At 41.8% G+C, this 21,278-nt stretch overlaps 1 protein-coding gene across 2 annotated transcripts; it reads left to right on the top strand.

Annotated features, from left to right (window-relative positions):
* Positions 1 to 4,180: 4,180 nt before the first annotated feature.
* SERPINB12 (serpin family B member 12) lies at positions 4,181 to 18,499 on the top strand. 2 transcript variants are annotated; one of them, XM_031692367.2, is made up of 8 exons: positions 4,181 to 4,224; positions 8,795 to 8,980; positions 10,184 to 10,321; positions 11,063 to 11,203; positions 12,515 to 12,632; positions 14,173 to 14,315; positions 15,274 to 15,441; positions 16,377 to 18,499. In XM_031692367.2, exons 2-8 carry the CDS (start codon positions 8,813 to 8,815, stop codon positions 16,779 to 16,781), a joined length of 1,281 nt encoding a protein of 426 aa, XP_031548227.2. In that variant the 5' UTR covers positions 4,181 to 4,224; positions 8,795 to 8,812; the 3' UTR covers positions 16,782 to 18,499. The 2 variants fall into 2 exon arrangements, with proteins under 2 accessions (XP_031548227.2, XP_072808243.1); XM_072952142.1 differs by lacking the exon at positions 4,181 to 4,224 and adding an exon at positions 6,501 to 6,638.
* Positions 18,500 to 21,278: the final 2,779 nt, after the last annotated feature.

Here is a 21,278-nt window from a genome sequence, read left to right as displayed (position 1 = left end):
ATAGTTCCCTGTACTATATATTAGGACCTTGTTGTTCAATTATTTTGTATATAGCAGTTTATATCTGCTAATCCCAAACTCCTAGTTTATCCCTCCCCCCTTCCCCTTTAGTAACCATAAATTTGTTTTCTATGTCTGTGAGTCTATTTCTGTTTTGTAAATAAGTTCATCTGTATAATTTTTTTAAGATTCCACATATAAGTGATGTCATATGATATTTGTTTTTCTCTGCCTGACTGACTTCACTTAGTATGAAAATCTCCAGGTCCATCCATGTTGCTGCCAATGGCATTATTTCATTCTTTTTCATGGCTGACTAGTATTCCATTGTATTTATATATACCACATCTTCTTTATCCAAGCATTTATTGATGGACATTTAGGTTGCTTCCATGTCTTGGCTATTGTTAAAAGTAATAAATGAAAGTTTGAGAAGTATAGCTCAAAGAACTCAATTAATTACCCACACACTCAGTTTCTTGTCTGAAAATTGACATGGTTGGACTTGATAAGCTCAAAAAATTCCCTTCACCTATAAACCATTAAAATGGTAAATACAGAATTCACAAAAATCTATGGGGAGAATATTTTTAATAAGGGAAAACTGTTAATAATCTAGATATAAAACATAGGGAAATTTTAAAGTAAACTATTATTTAGCCACGATTTAAAAATGACAAACAAATACAAAATTCTGAAGAGAATGTCAAGAAAAAATCAGGGTATAGAATTTAATGATTATACTTAATAAACAGGGGGAAAAAGTATGAAATGAAAACAAGCAGGATGCAAAACTACTAATGTGACATGAATTCAACTATTTAAAAAGGGAGTATGTGGGAAAAAGGAAATTATGAGTTTAGATGGGCCTATAATTATCTTTATTTTTAAAATTTGTATTAAAAGTTTTAAATTTGTATTAAATTTAAAATTAAAGATCTTTAATTTTCTCAACTGACATATATTATTTAAAATTCTTGTATAGCTCACTACCCAAAATTTCTGACCCTCTCCCTAATTCAAAACTTTTATTACTTTTATAGTTATAATCCCAGCTATACTGTGTTTTATGAGTTGTCTGACTTATGGGAATCCAATTTCATATTTGCAAGTTATGCTACTTTAAGTTCCTGTAGCGTCTCTGATTCTCTGGTTTGCAGCCAGCTTAGGAGTTCACCACTTTAACATTCCGCAGAACTGTAGGGCTTACTTCTGTAGTGGGGTAAGGATTTCATTTTTTACACAATTACAGACAGTATTTGCTCCTTAAATTATGATTGTCACTCATGCATGGCCCAGGGACGGGTTTTTACAGAACATTGAGTCCTGAAATTTCATCAAGAGGAAGAGCCTTTGTATGGAAGTTCAGAAGCACAGCTTTGCTGTAAGGCTGTAAAAGAACTAAATGACCTCTAAATATCTCAAAAATCCTCTTTTCTTTAAAATATGAGCCATATTTTGAAAAAGAGCTAATCTTGTTCTATGATGATGGGTAATATCTGGTGGGTTGTGCAAGTGAATTAATTCCTCTGAACTAGCCTAACACAGAGAGGGAGAGAGAGGGTGCGCGAGCACATGCGCAATGGGGAATGAGTAGATGAGGAAGAAAGCAATCAAGAGAGGGAACTGGGGAGATGAAGGAAGAGGGGAGAACTTGTTCTTTTGCCAGGTTGTGTCTGAGATGCCATCGCCGAGACAAGCACTGGTGGGGATGCTCAGTGAACTGCGCGGGACAGCTGTGGAGCTGCAGCCATGACTGAGTAGGTGGTACAGCATAGAGAAGAGAGGGCAATGCCTGGCTTCTCTCTTAGCCGCACTTTACTTTGCTTCACATTTGCTGAGACTACAGAGTTCTGTTGCTACTCGATCCATTTGCTGGAAGTGGATTGGGACCAGCTATGAAAACCATTCCTCTTGGGTTTGGTATATTCCGTGTACAAACTATGAACTCATGGGGTTTCACAGTACTTGCTGGACTCTGTAATGTGTTTAGGGGGAGGGAGGGACAGAGATAGGAAGTCCAGGCTTTCTAGCAGACCTTTTATATAGGCTTCCTCTGTAACCTGTGGTTTCCAGGAAACGGCAGGCTGTGGGATAGCTTGTAAAGAGAGGCTGGCTAGTGCGATGTCCTATTCTAAAGGAGTGATAACTAGCAACATTGAGCAGTTTTTCATGGGCCTATTGGCCATTTGTATGTTTACATTGGAGAATTGCTTGTTTAGGTCTTCTGCCCATTTTTGGATTGGGTTGTTTGTTTGTTTTTTTTCTTATTAAGTTGTATGAGCTGTTTACATATTCTTTTAAGCCCTTGTCAGTCTCATTTTTTGCAAGTATTTTCTCCCATTCTGTAGATTGTCTTTTTGTTTTGCTTATGGTTCCCTTTGCTGTGCAAAAGCTTGTAAGTTTAATTAGATCCCATTTGTTTATTTTTGCCTTTATTTCATCACTTGGGTAGACTGCCCTGGGAGAACTCTGCTGATATTTGTCAGATAATGTTTTGTTATAGGTGAATTTTGAATTCCATGCAGAAAAAGACTAGTTACTAAAAGGTGAATGATTATGGGTTATGATTAGCTCATAACTCACGTTGAGTCCTAAGATATCTAGGCGGAGTCATCTAATTTGACACTTGATGAAATCCTATTTTTACAACATGTTGACACAGAAAAACTTCTTTAGCTTGCCTTGAATAACACTGACTTCCAAAATTCCTTCAAACTCAAGAGTAATTCTCTGACACTTTGTCACCAATATTAGAGAGATGGACTCTCTTCAGTCACTCAAATGAGATTATGTATGCAAAGTTCCAAATGGTGCTTGACACGTGGTAAGTGCTCAATGAATTCTCACACCCTCTTTTAGTAATTTATCACATTATGTTAACATTTAGCTACATTCGGGGGAGAATTTCATCACTACTGATTGAACAATCTCACCACACAAATTTTTAGGCTTGTAGGGCACAGTCATCTGTAATCAGATCTTTGTTGGATTATTTGAAAGGATGAACAAATGCAATCCTAGATTAAAGATAATTATACAAGCATTGGATCAGCTCAGGCAGCCAGCAGCCTGACGTGATGTGAGTATCACCAGTCAACAAAAGCAAACGTGATAACCAGACATCCAGGGAGCCAGGCAAACAAATCATGCTGTGCTAAATGTCAGTAGTACCCTTTTTGCATGGCGTTGCTGGACAGCAATAACATGAAGTCATTATTGGTCAACTGGTATGAATTATTAATTGATGTACAGCTTAAATTTTTCCAGCCCCTTGTAACCAATGACCAAACTCAACTGAAAAATGATGTTTTTTTAAAGAAGTTTGTGGAAACAATTAGAGAGAAAAAAATTTTCTAATGCAAAAGTGAATCAAAAGGAAGGAAGGAAGGAAAGAAGAAAGAAAGGAAGAAACAGGAAGAAAGTGGGAACCTCTAGGGTGCTGAAATCCTTTGAGGAAAAAAAATGCAAGATGAGCAGATCACAAAGTGCAAGAAGGGAAATTGGACAGATTTCCTGGCAATATTGGTACAAAATTGATCAGTCTTTTGGTTCCTAGCAAATTAGTTCTTTTCTAGAAAGTTCCCTCCTCCCACCACCCCTGCCCCAGCCAGGCTCTGTCAGTATGTCTCGATAATTTCTACCATCTGGTTGTTACTCAGTTTTTCTAGTAGATAAATTAAATAGCAATCCCCACCACCACCTGCAGGTAAAAAAAAAAAAAGAGAGAAAAAGAAAAAAACAAACTATTGCTTAAAGCACATCCTACATGTCCTATGTAATACGTCTAAAAAAGTTTAGAATAAACTATAGAAATTCACATATAAGAGAATGTCCAAGAAATGGGATATGAAGTAAAATGGTTTTTTGCATCTCCATTTATCTAATATAAGGATTTGGGTTGAAAGATATGAGTCAAATATTATTATGAGGCCTCTATAAGGAGAACCAATTGGAAAGAGCAAAGAAAATATAAACACAGTAAGCTAAATATTAAATTTAGTTGAAGTCATAGAGCGTGAGAATTTGTTTAGAAGTGTATAAGCCACACATTCTTTTTCTTTTTTTAAAAATCTATCAATGACAGTTTTACAATGGATTCCAAAATGGTACTTGGAGCAACGCCATTGTGGGAGGGACAGAGTTCATATATTTCCATTCCTGACCGGGTGTGGGTTGAAACTCACCTGGCCAGCTGTTAGCAGCAACTCTGAAGGCAAGGAGGTAAATGCTGACATTACCTAATATCATTTTTAGCAATGAATATGCATTGGAATTTTTACTTTAAATGATAGAAACCCAAAGGAGACTTGACTGAAACCAAAGAATACGCTATTTTTATTTTTATTAAGTCAAGTGTTTTTTAAAAAAGAGCAATTTGTTTTATGATGCTTTGAAGTTTTTATAAATGTGGCAGTGGTTGCTAGGAGATATTAGCAATATCTGTCACCTCCCTCAGCCCCCAAGTACCTGATGTATTTGATTGATTTTTTTAAATGGGGATGTTTGAATTTTTTTTTATCTTTACATACTAGACAGATTTTATTTCACCTTTTTATTAATTATTTCTGGAATATAAAATGGTAAAATACTCAGAATTCTATCTGTATTTTAAATCATATGAGTTTAAATTTCTTTTTTGCAAAGTAAGTTGGAAATGCTTTTAATTGCATCTTTCACAAGTAATTCTTTCTTTACAGATATTGTTTATCATTCAGTTAATTATAACCAGGTTTGTATATTTATTCCAGCAGGGTAGCATCTACTTTTGTGAACTTTGAATTTCATTCTTGGGTTGTTAATAGCTTTGTGGTAATTATGGAAATTATAAGACATGAAATACTTTGGGGATATAAATTTTTCTTTCTGTACTATGTAGGCAGGAATAATTTCACTCAGAATATTTTGGGTTGTTAGAAAAATCTATCTAAACGTTTACATTTTTTCTTTAAAGTAAACCATATTTTTAAAAAAATCTATTTAGCCTAAACTTTTACATTTTTACTTTAAAGGAAACCATGTTTTAATAAATGAACTATTTTGGGTATAGTAGAAAATTAATTAAAAGCTGATTCTACTGTATAATATCTCTATTGATTATAGCTGTCTTCAGAAGATGTAAAGTTAACATGAAATATTAACATTAATATTTCAAACATTAGAATTATTTACAATGAAGAAGGAGCATATGATAGCAAATAAATCCATAAAAACTTACCAAGTGCTCATATGTGCCATCATTTGTATTCTTTACTGATAAGATACAAAGATGAATAAAGACATGAAAACCACCCTCAAGAGAATTATGTTTTGAAAGCAAAAATAGAAATATCAAAAAGCAAATGATCAGCGAAATAGAAACTCAAACGTGTATACTTCATATCTACAGGAATATATATAAATGTTGTGAACTTCACATATGTATATGACCATGAAATGAGCAAGTGCATGGAGAAATAAAGGCCACTGATTTGTCAGTGTTGTGAAAGCAAAATTCAAGTTTATCGTACAGACGGCAGAACCTCATATTCTGCCGTCTGTACGATAAATTTGAACTTGAGAATCAAAGCTCTTCTTTTACCTTATTAGAGGTCAAATAACAAGTCACTTCTTTGGGAAGTATTATAGGCAAAAATATAGTTATATTTTATTGCTATCAAAGTGATATCTTTTTTTCTGAATAAAATTTTCCCATTAGCTCCTCCCTCTGTAGCTATGGCTGGCAGGAGGTGATAATGGGACTGTAAGTATGAAATTATGGAAATCAGTCCCAATTTGGGGTAAGGTGTTTACAGTCTTGCAATTCCAATCTATATTATGGTGCATTTGCATAGATTTCAATGCAATGTGAAAAGATTTTCCAGTAGATATTCAATCTAGAGAAGACCTCCTGGGTAGATCACCAGAGTCCTGGAAAAACAAATGGAACCTGAGATGCCCGAAGGCAGAGAGGTAGTTCAAAGAGCCTTGATGGGGGCACCATGTTGGGAGGTCCTTTCTACGGCCCAAGACCCCAGTCAGAGACATCAGTGTAACACGTACCTGCTGGCGGCAGCATCTCCCTGCCATGGAGCTGTGTGGCGGGTCACTCAGGGCGTGGCCTTTTAGGGCACCAGTGCTGTGTGCCCTGGATGGCAGCACAGTGTGGGAGGAAGAGGGTGGCTTTGAGCGTAGGCTGAATGGACCGGTTTGCACACCAGGTGCATCACTTAATGGTTGGATGTGAAATGAAGATAATTTCTAACTTAACAAGATTTTTTGAGAATTAGAGACAACAGAGTGAGTAAGGCTGCTTCCAGAATGAGAAACGAGGGCAAAGAGCATCTATTCCAGCAGACAGGATGGGCTTGGCGAGGTCTTAGCCCTGCTTTGCTCTTGGCTGGTGTGTGATTGTGTGCAAATCACCTCACCTCTTCTGGCCTCAGGCTTTTTTTTATTTTTTATTTTTTTAATCTTGAGAAGAAGGGAGTTGGCCGGCTTGAGCAATCATACTCTTTTTAAAGCAGGTAAGACGTTAATTGTTCAGTTCTCTGCACCATCATGCCAGGAAGAAACACCCTTCCACTTTGATGCCAGGGGCACAGCTGTACCAGGGAGCGAGGGTGACACTGAGCAAAGAGCTGGGAGCAGAGGACCAGGTGGGGATCATTCAGCTTTTCAATCCAAATCCCTTCTCTTCCTTCAATATCGTCTGTCTGTAGTCTTCTTTTTTTAAAATGTAATTTAATTTACTTTTGTTTTTTGGGGGGAGGGGAGAAGTAATTAGGTTTATTTATTTATTTTATTTTAGTGTAGGTACTGGGGATTGAACCCAGGACCTCATGCATGCTAAGCACGCGCTCTACCGCTGAGCTATGCCCTCCCCCCAGTCTCCCTTTAACAGCAGTGAACCAAGAGCCAGAATGTCCATTGCTTTCCCCTCCTTTGATGCCAGACATTTTGATCAAATATTAACCTCGGTTGTACAACCAAGGCTTTACAAATATTAGGCTGCCTTTTATCCAACATTTTATGATTTAACAAAAGCCTGTGAAATCTCCTCAACTCAGATCTTTAATTTACTTGATTCCTCTACTTCCCTAGTGGACTTGTTAGTGCGTGGGTAACAGGAGCTGTTGTCGTAGAGAGAACGTGATAGGGGTGACTATATTTTTGAAGATGTGCAGTTGTAGCTTTCTGAGGTGTGAGCCATTTAATTTCCAGACACACCCAGAACATATGTTTCTTGGAAAACACCTCCCTGAACCCAGCTTTAACAGCACAAAATGAGAAATACAGTTATGTACAAATTTGGCAGAAAAAAATGTGAGATTAAGAACAGACCCTAAGCTGGACAAGGGGGAAAGTACCAGCACGTAGCAGGTGTGTGTTTGGCAGCCTGTCCCACGCTGAGCGCAACTTAGGAGCAATAGTAGATGCAATAGAAAGAGCACTTAATTTCCAAGTGCAAATGGGATTTGGTTCCTCAGTTTTCTCATCTGTAAAAAGGGAGTGATAATATCTACCCTGCAGAGTAGGATTAAAGCTAATATATATAAAACACGTCTGGCACATTTAAAACAAGTTACCCAATGCTATCTTTTGCATTAGGTTTAGTAGACTGAAGAGTCCATATTAACTGGGAGGATGCTGAACCCAATGCAAGGGGGAGGTCCAAGGCAGGATCTGTGTAAGATTCTCTGCTACTTCTGGAACTGATTATTGATGGGGGAGCAAAGAAACTGTCCTAAACCAGTTACTCTCTTGCTTTGGTTTGGTGTTGCCTGTGGGTCTACACTGTCAACAGAAGGCGTTAAACCTAATGACTGCTAAACCGCCAACATCTTTCAAGGTCTATTATCTCTTGAACAATATCAGTGGCAGACCGCAGTGCCTCATGTCCTGTAAGTTGCATATGGAATGAGTCAAAAGGAGTAAAACAGGTTAAAAAAAATGAGTAAAATATTACAAAGAACATGGCCCAGGACAACTGGCTGGGCGCATCCTCAGCCATGGAACCCTGAGGGGAGAGTGCAGAACCAGGGAGGGCCTGGGGAGAAGGAGGAGGTGGAATGACGCTTCCTTGGCTGTTGATTTGGCTGTGGGGAAACGGTAGCCTGTGACCTGATCTACCTGAATAAAGGAAGTTCTGCCACAAAGCAGGTAGAATTGGCCCCCAAAAGATAGATTTAAGTCCTGATAATCCCCAGTACCTGTGAATGTGATTTATTTGGAAGTGGGGTCTTTGCAGGTATAATCAGGTTAAGATGAGGTCATACTGGATTGGGGTGGGTCTTAAACCAATGACTAGTGTCCTTATAAGAAAAAAGAACTTTGCACACACACACACACACACACACACACGACACAGGAAAGAATCCATGTGAAGATGGAGGCAGAGATTAGAGTGATGCCTCTACAAACCCAGGCTGGCTGGGAGAGAGGAGGCATGAAACAGATTTTTCCCTGAGAGCCTCTAGAAAGAACCGACTTGGCCAAAACCTTGAACTTGGACTTCTGGCCTCCGAAACTGTGGGAAAATAAACTTTTGTTGTTTGAGCCACCCAGTTTGTGGTGTTGTGGCAGCCCTAGGAAACCGGTTCACACCACTCCATGAAAATAGACCTCTATCTGTATCAGTGGCAGTATCTCCATCTATATACCAGGAGGCTGGTGACCTTAGCTTTCCAGTTTTTAATAACATATCAGCATAAGTGCACATGATTGCATCTCGAGTGCTTAAAATGAGAACTGTTTACCTACTGTGCCCTGATCATCATTTTCTCTCTCTCTTGTTTTGTTCTGTTGGTTTTAGACTGTCATCAGATTCACCATGGACTCTCTGATTGCTGCAAACACCAAATTTTGCTTTGATCTTTTCCAAAAGATCAGCAAAGATGATTATCATAAGAACATCTTCTTCTGTCCACTGAGCCTCTCGGCTGCCCTTGGCATGGTCCGCCTGGGGGCCAGAAGTGACAGTGCCCGGCAGATCGACCAGGTACAGATCCTGGGCTCTTGATCCAGGCTCAGAGTCAGACCCGAATCCCGCTTTGACCTGTCTCCCTGCCCCCTGCGCCCTGGGCTCGCTGGGAGCCCGTGTCTGCCCCGCGCTGTCATTTACGTCCCCGCCTTGCTTTCTCTGCCATCCAGCCTTTATTCAAGGCTCACTTAAGCCTCCAACTCCTTCATGAGGCCTCTCCAACCTCACCCACCTGACAGCTGTTCTCATTCATCTCCTCTGTCTCTGTCTGTCCACTCATCTTTCTCTCTGTAATTATCGAGACCAATATTGACAGTAATTTTTAATGTGTGCATGCATTTTCTCTCTCACTCATTACACTAAATGAAAATTTATTAAGCACCAGTTGTGGTTCCAGACACTAAAGATGCTGGTGTCCTCCTTGACTTCTTGCTTTTTCTCTCACTTCCCGTTAAATTTGTCAGAGCTTCCCACCATCCCCCCGAGGTCTGTCCCTTCTAACCTGCTGCCCTGCTCCGCTGCCGGTGTTCCCAACCCAGGTGCCAGAAAGCTCCTTTTAAAACCAGAATCAGACCCTGTTTTCTCATTGGCTCAAAATCTGGACTTCCCACTTTGCAAATGATAGAAGCCCCAGTCCTTTCAAAGGCCGATGAGGGTCTGGGGATCTGAGTTCCAGGTCAATTGGTGACCCCATTTCTCCCTATCCCTTCACTCCAGCCGTACAGCCCACTCCCTTCCTTGGGAAATCCACACCTGTTCCTGCTTTGGGGCCCTTGGTCCATCCCCTTTGCCTATTGTTTTATTTCACCCACCACATTCAAAATATTATATCAACAGGCAATCAGTTAAACATTTAAGTGAGATAGTTTACTTTTTTTTATACCAAGTCTTCAAAATCTGGTGTGCATTTTATCCTCCCGGGGAATTCAGGCTGGCTCCTTAGCTGCGTGTGGCTCTGTGGCTCCTGGATGCCTTGATATTGATATTCTTTTGGTTTGGTTTCATTCAGTTTTAAATGCAGTCCCAGGGGTCGGGGAGCATTCAGCTTACTTCCCCTCCGTTCCACCTCACAACGCTGGTCGAAAGAAACATCCACCTTTCTTTCAACTGCTGTTGATTGTTTTGTTTGCCTATGTCATTATCGTCATTGCCACGTTGTAAAAACGTGTCTGAAGCTATTCAGACTTCCTGCCATTTGTACTGTCTGCCGTGATCACACAGGTACTACACTTCAATGAGTTTTCGCAGAATGAGACCAAAGGACCTGACCCCTGTCTGAAAAGCAAAAAACGAGAAAGGCATGTCGACAACTCTCTGGAAGGGCAGAAAAAAGAAACGACAGGCTCTCTGACTCTGCAGGTGAACCACTGTGAACCCCTGTGCCTCTACCTTATGAGCTGCTCAACCTGGCTGCCCTGGATTTGGTTACGGTTGCTTATCCCCAGGCATTAGGTCCTGGCTGTCACCATCAGCAACATCCAGAGCAAAACTCCCATGTGACCCACAATGCTTTTCTGATGATGCATCTTACCTGTCCTTGTCTGTAAGGATACAGTATCTCCTGCTCATGATAAAGAAAGTTAGAGCGTAGCCTCGGTACTGCCCTCCTTTGACAGGCGCCAGGTCCCCAGGGTGGAGCCTGGGTGAGGGTGAGCAGCAGGAAGGTGGAGGAGGCAGCTACCCCTCACACTCTCTCCACTTCTGCCTGTTCTATTTCATGCTGAAATCGGTGCTGACACACAAACCTTTCATTGGTTGTCACAAACCAGGAGCAGTAAAGATACTCTCCAGGTTATATATACCCCTACGTTAGGATAAGAGGAGGATGGGGAGAAGATGACCTCTTTCTTGAATCTTTTTGAATACAGAGGAGAATAAAGCACACTGATCTAAAATCTAGTGTTCACTGTGGAGTCCCCAGATAAATATTTACTGGGTAATCTTGATACCAACATGGGAGCCGTGACTGGGAGCACGTCTCACCCTCCATCCTCTCTTCTCAGCTTGCTCCCCGACATGGTAACAGCGTGAAATGACAATGTGCTTTAGTGATGTTGTGACTCTTCCCGTTAGATCACATTTTATTTCTTCTTCTGTTAGGCTGAGTCTTCAAACAACGAGAGTGGGCTGCTCAGCTGCTACTTTGGGCAGCTTCTTTCCAGATTAGACAGGATCAGAGTTGATTACACCCTGAGCGTTGCCAACCGACTTTATGGAGAGCAGGAATTCCCAATCTGTCCGGTGAGTTAGGCGTAACTGGTGATTGTAGACACCATGTAGGCTAGGATTTAAAAATCAAGGAGTAGCTGGATTACTCACTGGCTACCTAGAGCACAAACCTCCGACAAGAGGATGTGCTGGTGGGATGTCCGGGACCCATCTCTTTCTCTCACACACCTTCTTTTGCCCTCCTCCCAGTTTTCCAGCTTGCGCCGTTTACAAGGCCCCTTGGGTGAAACAGAATGGGTGGAAAGAGGATCATGTGACCGATGGCCTGGGAGCCCATGTGGGTTGGGTAATGGTGCTTTCTCCCATGACAGCCCTTCCCAGTCAAGGTGCCTGGTAGATGCACTTGGGAACCCCTCTTCCCGTTGGCTCCTCCCTCCCCGCTCAAGGCACTTCTCTAAGATCACCTTTTGTGCCACGATCAGGCCACCTCCCTATGGAACTCCAAAAGGCGCAAGTCTTGTCTCTGTGGCTAAACAGCTTTGTACCTAGAGCAAGATGTCTCTGAGTCTGTCAGTTTCCTCTCTCGCCAATAGAAGGAACTACAGATTAAGCAATAAACACAAGGGGCCTGACCATTGGGAAAGATGAGGTTGAGCTGGTTAGGGCTGTTCTAGTAAGGGGAGAGGGGAGCCTACTTCGACAAAATTAGTAGGTTCTCTTACAATGGAAATGAGATTTTATATGCTGTTTTTTTAAAAAAAAACTAGCTTTATTAAAATATAATTTACAATTCACCTATTAAAAATGCATACAGCAATGGGTTTTTTTTTTTACAGCAATGGTTTTGGTATATTACATTACAATTTTTAAAAATTGTGGTAAAATATCTGTAACATAAAAATTGCCATTTTAACCTTTTCTAAGTATACAATTTGGTGGCATCAATTACATTCAAAATATTGTATAATGATCAACATATCTATTTCCAAAACTTTTTCATCATCCTAAATAGAAACTCTGTAACCATTAAGCAGGGTTCTAATTCTTAAAGGTTAGAAGCATTTTACAGCCAAGTCTCTAAAGTTACGTGTTATTTGACCCGTGATGTCCTGACAAATGGAATGTACAAATCTGGTAGGAAAAACTTGTGCCATCGTAACTACGGATTGCTCCATGAATAAGCATCCTGTACCCTAAATTGTCACTACAACCACTGAAATGTTTCTTGTTAATTAAGACCTGGCATAGAAAGAGACCACAGGCATCCAGTTTAAGTGGTTAGACACATCTTTCTCATTAGGCTTCTCATGACTGCCTCACTCCTAACTTTTAGCATAATTACATGATTTTATTGCATTATTTCCATTTATTCTAATTTGTCAGGAATACTTAAATGATGTGATTCAGTTTTACCATACAACCATTGAAAGTGTTGATTTCCGGAAAGACACTGAAAAATCCAGACAAGAGATTAACTTCTGGGTTGAATGTCAGTCCCAAGGTAAGAAAGACTCAACACGTTGGAGCTCCTGTTCTTTTCCATTTAAAACAAACAGATCAGCCCATCTTTTCAGATTGCTAGTCTGTCGGGACCAGATGCTTACATGTGTGGACTGGGTTCAAAGCTTATTTTGCAGGTGTCAAACAGTTAAAATGCTTAGATGTTACAGGTACTTATTGTTGGTCCATTGCTCCACCGTAAAGGTGAGATGCCTTTCATCCAGGTGCAATACCAGCAGGTTGTCAACTATTTCTTTTTTTTTTAAAGGGTCAGTAGAAAGATTGTGAAAAAATTTATTCAGAGGGAAATGGAAACAGTAAAATTCCAATTCTTATCAAATTTTCACTAGACACATAATTGTTTTCTGGGTGAAGGGCATTTAGAGATAGTGATAAGTGGTGAAAAATCTGAGTTCAATGTAAATGGAATAATTTTTGAATATGAAACTGCCCTGTCTGGTCTTTCCTTGGGAGAAGCAGCCAAACTCCAAATTTATTTCTCCTTACTTCTTATACAATCCACAAAAATTCCCATTCTTTCAAGGTTCCAGTCTGTTGCCAAGAGGAAATCGGGCTCACTGAAAATATGCGTACTAAGACGTGAATATCTAGTTTCTCCTTCGTTAGTTCACTTTCCCCACGTACTTCAAATGTCGGTGACGTCAGCGTCGTCTATTACTGTGGGATTTAAGTGGGAATCTTCTTGAGGTGGAAGAGGCTTCTCATCTTAAGACGTAGGCATGCATTCAAGTAACTGCTATATTGGTATTTTGAGGTGGGAAAGGATACATCCTGAAAATGGACGATTGCTTGATAGTTTGGGCTCCTCCAGTCTGCCTTAGAGCTTGGTTCTTGTGGAAGGAGCCCAGAGTGGGCCAGGAGTGGGAAAGACCCTGGACTGATCTTAGCCAGACTTGCTGCTTTTTGGCTGTGTGGCCTGACGTCTTATGGAATGTAGTTTACGCTTCTATAAGGAAGGGATAATAACATCTGCATCTCATGGTTGATGTAGGAGGGAATGAGAGACGGCATGTGCGAGTCCCTACAAAACAGAGTTTCTATCATGGTCTAGTACATGTATCTGCATTTTTGTTTATATGTGAGCAAATAGACTCTGCTGTGATGAGTGCTTGAGATAGTTCTTCTCAAGGAGATTATAATAAAAAAATAAAATAAATTATAAAATAATAAAAAATAAATAAAATCAGGTGGCAGGATCTATATGTTGAAAGATCAACCATGGAATAAAATATCTGATGACCAGTTCCAAACAACGATACAGAGAATCAGACACTCTGTCAGTTACAATTCTCCTTTGGGAGGAGTAAGAGGGTCCCTTCCCCCCATCACTCCCACCCTTACCTCCACTTCCACCCGACCCAGGTTGCCCTTTAGCTGAATCCTCTTGGATTAGTTCCTGAATGAGACATGCTCCAGCCTTAGGGATGTTAAACTGCAGTAAAAAAAAAAAAGTCTGTGTAGATGAACACCTTTGCTACAATTCATATCCAGGTTATTCCCTGGAACCTTTTTGTTTTAAGGTAAAATCAAGGAACTCTTCAGCAAGGACACTCTCAACAACGCAACGGTGCTGGTGTTGGTGAATGCTGTTTACTTCAAGGCCAAGTGGGACAAATACTTTGACTGTGAAAACACGGTGGATGCACTTTTCTCTCTAAATGAGGTACTGTGTGAGAGAACTCAGAGTTTTCCAGGCAGTCCCCTCACGGGTTCCGCTAAGAGTGATTGGCAGCAAGCATGATCCAATCTCAGCTTAGGTCTCTGGGTTACAACTGACATTTATAATAAGAGCATTTTGTAATGAACAAAAATCAGCATGTTTACGAAGCATTTTTGTGCCAGGAGCTGCCCTGAGCGTTTTCCCATCATTATTTCATTTAGTCCCCCAAATAACATGAAAATGGGTGTCCTTATTATTCCCATTTAGGAACTGAGGGCAAAACAATGCAGAGGTGAAGTAACTGAGCCAAAATCGTGTGTTAGGATTCACATCTGTGAGTGTTTGCCTTAAAAATCCCATGTTCCAAGCTGCCGGGCTGTAGACAGGGAGGGCGGGAAGGATCAGATCCCAGCCCAGAACTTTCGATGTTATTCTTCCGAGCTCTGCACATCCTTCTCTGCAGAGTGAGGATCCCCCACATGCTATGAGGTTATTAGGAGATTATTCTGAGGTTTAAGGACCCGGGTGGTGCCCTTTCCTCTGACATAAGCCTATGGAGCAGGAGTTGTTATTTAATATACAGAAGATTATTATTTAACCAAGGCTCCCATTGATGGGGCTGTTCAGGCCAGTAGGGGTATGGGGGTCGTGTGAAGCCAAGAGACTGGGATTGAGCAGGCATGGGAGATCAAGCTGGCAGGGCTAGTTTCTGCTGGCCAGGCTGTGTGGGCAGACTCCTGGATGGACAGTCTACCAACAAGTGATCCTGGAGCTGAAGAACCTATTACGGTTTCATCAGGTAGATAGAGTCTTGACAAAGTAAGAGCCACCTGATCAGTGGGTGGAAGACATTTTTCCGTTCGATCACTGGTCTAGCTCAGAACTTCTGGTGAAGACATTTCTCATCTTAATGGGCTCCTTAGCATGGCAGTCCTTTGACTGTCTACCTTGTCCACTGCAGAACGAGAAGAAGAGTGTAAAGATGATGAATCAAAAAGGTCTATTTAGAATTGGCTTCATAGAGGAGCTGAAGGCGCAGATCCTTGAACTGAGGTATACCAAGGGCAAGCTCAGCATGTTGGTCCTGCTGCCGTCTCCCTCAGAGGATAACCTGAAGGGCTTGGAAGAGGTAAATCTCCACTTCCATTTCTCTACCAAATATATCATCATAGATCTTTGGGGAACAGCATTACCTACTGTGTACCATCTTAAGGGAGAATCGTAGCTGAGCTATCAGAGGATCAAAGAATACCTAAGAATCTGAATTCGATGAGATATTTATTTCTCATCTGTTGAGAACTAAAGAACAAACGCCAAAAAAGTTGGATGGGATTTTCTTCTCAAATCTCATCGTTCTCTGCAATTGGTTTTCCAGACCAAGGAATCTGGGCGACATGTAACCTGAAAATTGCTACGAATGAAACAGCTTTTCCTTTTCCCTGAATATCCTGACTTCTGGCCTCTTACTCAGATTGTTTTGCTGTAGCTCAGTTAAGGACCCTTTAGCTGAATCCTTTTTTTGGGTGCGTGTGCCTTGACAGAAGTGGAGATACTGATACTGAAGTAGGCTGCTCGCTGAGGTAGGAATGAATAAAGGCTGGAGAAGAGAGAGAAATACAGGGAGATAGAAGGACAGGTGTAATAATCAGAATAATAACCATGATTCAAAACTGCCATGGGTCAGCACTGTGTTAAGTACTTGACATACATTATTTTGTTTAATCCTTGTAAGAGCCCAGTGGTATTATGTCTATTTTATAGAAGAGGAGGTTAAACTTTAGAACATTAAGACTTGGTCAGAGCTCACCCAACTTAATCAAACGAGCTTGGCTGGACTTTGAACGCTGTCAGACACCAAAGAACCAGAACCCAAATTGTCCTGTAACTTTTAAAGAGGAAAGAGATTTGCCGAGGAGTTTTAAATGAAATCAGAGTATTTTGCGACTGAGGGAAAGACCTTGAGGCTTGTATCCAACTGTGGAAACAGACTCAGGCCCTTTGAAGTATTTGGGGCATCCTTGGCTGGCTCATGTGATCTTAAACATTATTTTCTTCCTCTTGTAGCTTGAAAGGAATATCACCTATGAAAAAATCATGGCCTGGAGCAGCTCAGAAAATATGTCAGAAGAAACAGTAGCCGTCTCCTTCCCCCAGTTCACGCTGGAAGACAGCTATGATCTCAATCCTATCCTCCAGGACATGGGCATCACAGACATCTTTGATGAAATGAAGGCTGACCTTACTGGAATCTCTCCAAGTCCCAATTTGTACCTGTCAAACATTGTCCATAAAACCTTTGTGGAGGTGGATGAAAATGGCACCCAGGCAGTGGCAGCCAGTGGGGTTGTCGGCGTGGAAAAGTCCTTAGTGTCCTGGGAGACGTTTAATGCTGATCGCCCTTTCCTCTTTTTCATCAGACACAACAAAACCCAGACCATTCTCTTCTATGGCAGGGTTTGCAGTCCTTGAAGGGAGCACACTGCCTAGTACTTGGGAGCTGGAAGAAAGTGGCAATACTGTCTTCCCTGGTAGAACATGGGCGTTTGTTCTTTTTGCTCACATCGAAAGCTGACCGAATTCCATCACAATGCCACGCTCCCATCTTCCAGCCATTGGTCCTCGCTCGTCCTGACCTTTCCCTCACCCTGTAGCAGATTTTCATCTAAGTCCATTAGTATTGAAGGGCCCTTGCTCCTCCCTGAGCTTTCGAGCACATACATTCACCCTCTGTGATCTGAAGGTCAGCAGCATTGTGGATGATATTGCTTCTAAGTTACCTACCTCCTTATGAAGGAATCCTGAAAGTTCAAGTCCTTAGACCACTTCTAGGAAATGGCAAACTCAGAAAACACTTTTCCGTGGATGGCAAGAGAAAATGTCTAAATGGCATGTGCTTTGGAAACTCAGCTCTATTTCTGCAGTACTTAAAATCCTGTGCACCCCTGGCAGGATGCCGTGCCTCCCCCTCTTCCATCTTCTGCTGCGGAGAGGACGTCCTGGGAGGCTCTTCTCACTTGGGAGAAAGTACAGCGTGCGGGTAGATTTAAGGATGTCAGACTCCTCCACCAGCATGCATTTGGCACAGAGCAGGGGAATGGTATTTGTCTTGTGAATCTGACATTGACTCAGAAGAGCGGCAAGTCGATTTAAAAGAGGTTAGTGTTTTCCCTCTTGAGACTCCGAGGCCATCATCATAAACCACTTCCCTTGGTCTCTTCTCCACCCCCGTCCTAGAGAAGCCTTCTGTTGTGCCTCCTAAATGCCCAGCATGTCGAGGTTGGGAGGGAAGCCGGGCTCCTCCTTCTCCTCTCTCTGTCCTCTGGCCTCACAAGGGCAGGCCTGGACATGATGCACATGGATGCCCCTTGCCAGGAAGGCTGGTGGCTTCCTCTCAAGCACTAGTCCACTGAAGGCCTGACACCGGAGTCTTTAAGACTCCAGGAGATGGGACTTCAGTTCTCTGATGGTGAGTCTGAGTTCTTGGTCTCTGCCTTAGCTGCACGCCTAACTTGGAATCCGGCAGTCTCTCCTCTTACAGGTGAATTTCTAGTCTTGTTTGTGGCCCAGATTCCCAGCCCGAAGGCCGTCCTCCTCCCAGATGCCACTGTGCTGGCCGGGTGTGGCGGTAGCAGTTTTTGGGGGAGGAGGTAGGTTGACTTCACCCACTGGCCCTCCCCTCGTTCTCTCACTAGTGATTTCTTTGTGCCGTGAAAGACGAGCGCCATGATCTCTGTTCAGGCTTCTCATTGTCCAAGCTGTTCATGGGGTAAAAAAACTTCTCATTGATAACGTGACCCAGTTCTTCCTAGTCCTCTACCCGGAGTGCATGTCCCACAAGTCAGATTTATCTCAGATAATCAAATATTTAGTCTCTCCTGCGGTTGCTTTTGGGGTCGATGTCTTGAGGGCTGATTCCACACTGACCTGGCGTGACAGCTGGACACGGGGTGAACAACCGTGACCCACGTTTAGGTCTGGCATTGCCCAGCGTTGCTCTTGGTCCACTTCTTTTCCTTAACAAGCACATTTTCTCATTTGTGTTGGGATTTTTCAAAATTTTAAACACAAGGGAAAAATGTATCTCTTTACAATAATGAGAAAAAGTGTGTTTCTTTAGTCTTTCGGCAAATCGGTAAACACGTCCTTTACTGACCTTTGATTGATTAAAATGTTTCCTAATCAGTAAAGCACTTTTGTCATTAATTAAACTATGTACCATGTGTTACCAACTGACTGTTCTCAGTGACATAAATCTAACTTTAAAGCTTTTCATTCCCAAATGTAGAAGTACCTACTCCATAAAGCTAACAGTTCTTCTCAGTTATGTAGGAATAATGATGTATCTTGTGCCAGTAATAATTGTTTCCAACTTTCCACAATAATTACAGACGAAGGCACACAAAAAAGATGAAAGCTCACAGCAATTTTAAAACCGAAGAGCGATAGCCAATGGATCATCAGAATAAGGAAGACATTTCTGCTGACGACAAGTTGAGGGGGTGGAGGGAAAGGCGTGGCTGGGGGGTGACCTTCTCACACCCCCAGTGCTTCCTCCCACTGTTGCCTTCCCCTGAGTTCAGAAACGTGAGCTCTCTGACAGTCTAAATGCTGGAGCCCCATCTCTCTACTTCCTTTTTGCTGCTGCCTCCCAGCTCCTGTCTTTCTTATGAGTTTGTTTTCTTTCTGCAGCCATTGGAGGACTGAGGGCAACTCCCTGAGGATGACTCAGAGGAAGCCGGTGACAGGCAGTGGCACTTTGCACCCCAGGCAGTTTGGTCACTACAAGTGAAGTACTTTTGGTGGGACAAGGGCAGAAAGAGCCCTGGTGGCAGTGCTCTTGGGTTTGTATATTTCTTCTACCCTCTCTGTTTAGAGGGTCAGAGAGTGAGATCATACAGAGAGGAGAGGTTAACTCAGTCCCGTAGAACCACACTAGATGCGAGCTTATGTGACACTGGGAACTAGGCTCAAAATGAGACGCCCTTTGACTCTTCCTTCTTCTCACGCCAGCAAGATGGACCTTCAATATGGCAGCCAGAGGCAGCCCGTCAGGCTGCTGTGATGGCTGGAAAACCAGCCAGAGCATGCAAATCAGGGGAGGGAGCTCCTCCATTTCCAGGTCAAGGCTCTCTCCATCCAGTGACGTTGATGGGTTGAACAAATGAGGCAACAGAGATTAGAAAATAATTGATTCAATTATGTCAACTATAACTTTTCTGGTAGGAGAACCATGGATGTGTGGTGCCCAACAGGCTCCCTAGTAACCTGTAGTTCACAGGCTCTGTGTGTTCTATTTTATTTCAACCCAAGTCCCCCTTGGGATTTCAGATGTTATCTAATGTAAATTTGCACCTCAAACTCTGCTCCACACCAGTTTTTTCAATTTTTTAAAGTTTTTGAGCCGGGGCAAGCCAGAACATGTATTGCTCCATCCCTGGATGCTGTTCACTTCTTTTGCATGTGTGCCATTTTAAAAATTACAATACCATTAACCAGTGGTGCAGGTCCCATAACTAGGGCGACAGGGTGAGGAAGCTGTGCGATTGTCTCAGTGGACTTCTTTGCTCCATGGTTGAATGCCAACTTCGGACGTGTTCTTCATCCACATTACTCATGGGCTATTTTCGTCTTCCCAAATCCACTGTCTCATTCTTTACTTTTTACTCAGTAAAAATAACATAAAGTTTATCCCCACATACACACACCTCTTACCAAAGTGTTCTCTATTCTTAATATTTAAGTTAAAAGTTCTCATATTTTAGTACACCAATTCCCTTCTAAATAATGTTATTCAGAATGTGCATCAAGCAAGATTTCAGCCCAAGGTGGGTGAAGAGCATTTAAGAAGCAATCAAATGCATGACAGCAGGGTTGATGGAAACCCACACACCCTTTGTTGACAGACGTAGGTTCTAAACAAGCCAACCCATGTCCTTGGTTAAATAAGTGCGAAAAAACTGTAAGGTTATGGAAAAAAAGTAGTGTTGAATAAGGAAGGACTATATAACGCTGTGAGATGACAGCGATTTATGGCAAGAACCAGAAGAAGAGTTTAGACAACATTTTGGCACAATCAATAGGATTTAAGAAGGCATTATGGAATTGGAGCTGAAATCCATGAACATAAACTGTGGTAAGATATGAAAGACCTGAATGAAATATAAGAGGACTGCTGGGAGCTAAAAATGCAACAGCAGAATTTAAGTAGGTTTGAGCGGCAGGCTGGAGCAGTAAGTGCGTCTGGGTGTAGAGGCATCCCAGTGCCCCCACCGGTGACTACCAACATCAAAGAGGGGGACCCTTGCCTGGAAGCAGATGCAGCCCCTCTGACTCTCAGGTTTTCAAAGGAGGTGGCAACAGCCACCAAACAGCATTTGTAGATAGTCTGAGGAGAAGTCTTGAACACAGAGATAAGCATATAACCTAGATCACCAAATGATCTTGAAGAAAGAAATCAACCTCAACAGTGTTAAGAGGTCAAATAAGAGACATTAAAAAACATAAAATAAGAATAGGGAATTATTCAGATATTCACACAGTTATTACAAAAGGTCAGTAAGTTGACTGAGTACCAGAAGGAACACAGCCAGAAAGCCATCTGGAAGATTTGAACTGTGAAATTCTACAAAACCTAGAGTAAAAAGACAGAGAGTACTTTATTACGTGAAGAGCTGTGCAAGGTATTTTGAAGAAAGTTTCAACATTCATCCATGAGCATTTCAGGAACAGAGAACTGAGGGGAGAAAGTAGTCAAATTTATCAGAAAAGAAAATGTACAGAATTGGAAAAATGCCACGCAGATTGAAAGGGCCCATCGAGAGCTTCCACACTGTGGCGCCATTACAGAAGTTCAAGGAAAAGAGACAGTGTTCTAGAAGCTTTGTGGGTTAGAAGAAATACAGTTCATAAAATGGAATGAGAATCAGATTGAGCTCAGGTTTCTCTTTGGCTCTGGGAGAAGGCAAC

The sequence above is a fragment of the Vicugna pacos genome, chromosome 30 (genome assembly GCF_048564905.1).
Source record: "Vicugna pacos chromosome 30, VicPac4, whole genome shotgun sequence".
Taxonomy (NCBI): domain Eukaryota; kingdom Metazoa; phylum Chordata; class Mammalia; order Artiodactyla; family Camelidae; genus Vicugna; species Vicugna pacos.
This window is presented reverse-complemented; position numbering and strand designations above follow the sequence as displayed.

Excerpts from the sequence above, each read along its gene's own strand:
- SERPINB12 (XM_072952142.1), top strand. The coding sequence starts at position 6,570 with ATGCCAGGGGCACAGCTGTACCAGGGAGCGAGGGTGACACTGAGCAAA. Across the intron at positions 8,981-10,183 it reads GTGCCCGGCAGATCGACCAG|GTACTACACTTCAATGAGTT; the intron begins GTACAGATCCTG and ends GTGATCACACAG. Across the intron at positions 15,442-16,376 it reads ACCTGAAGGGCTTGGAAGAG|CTTGAAAGGAATATCACCTA; the intron begins GTAAATCTCCAC and ends TTCCTCTTGTAG.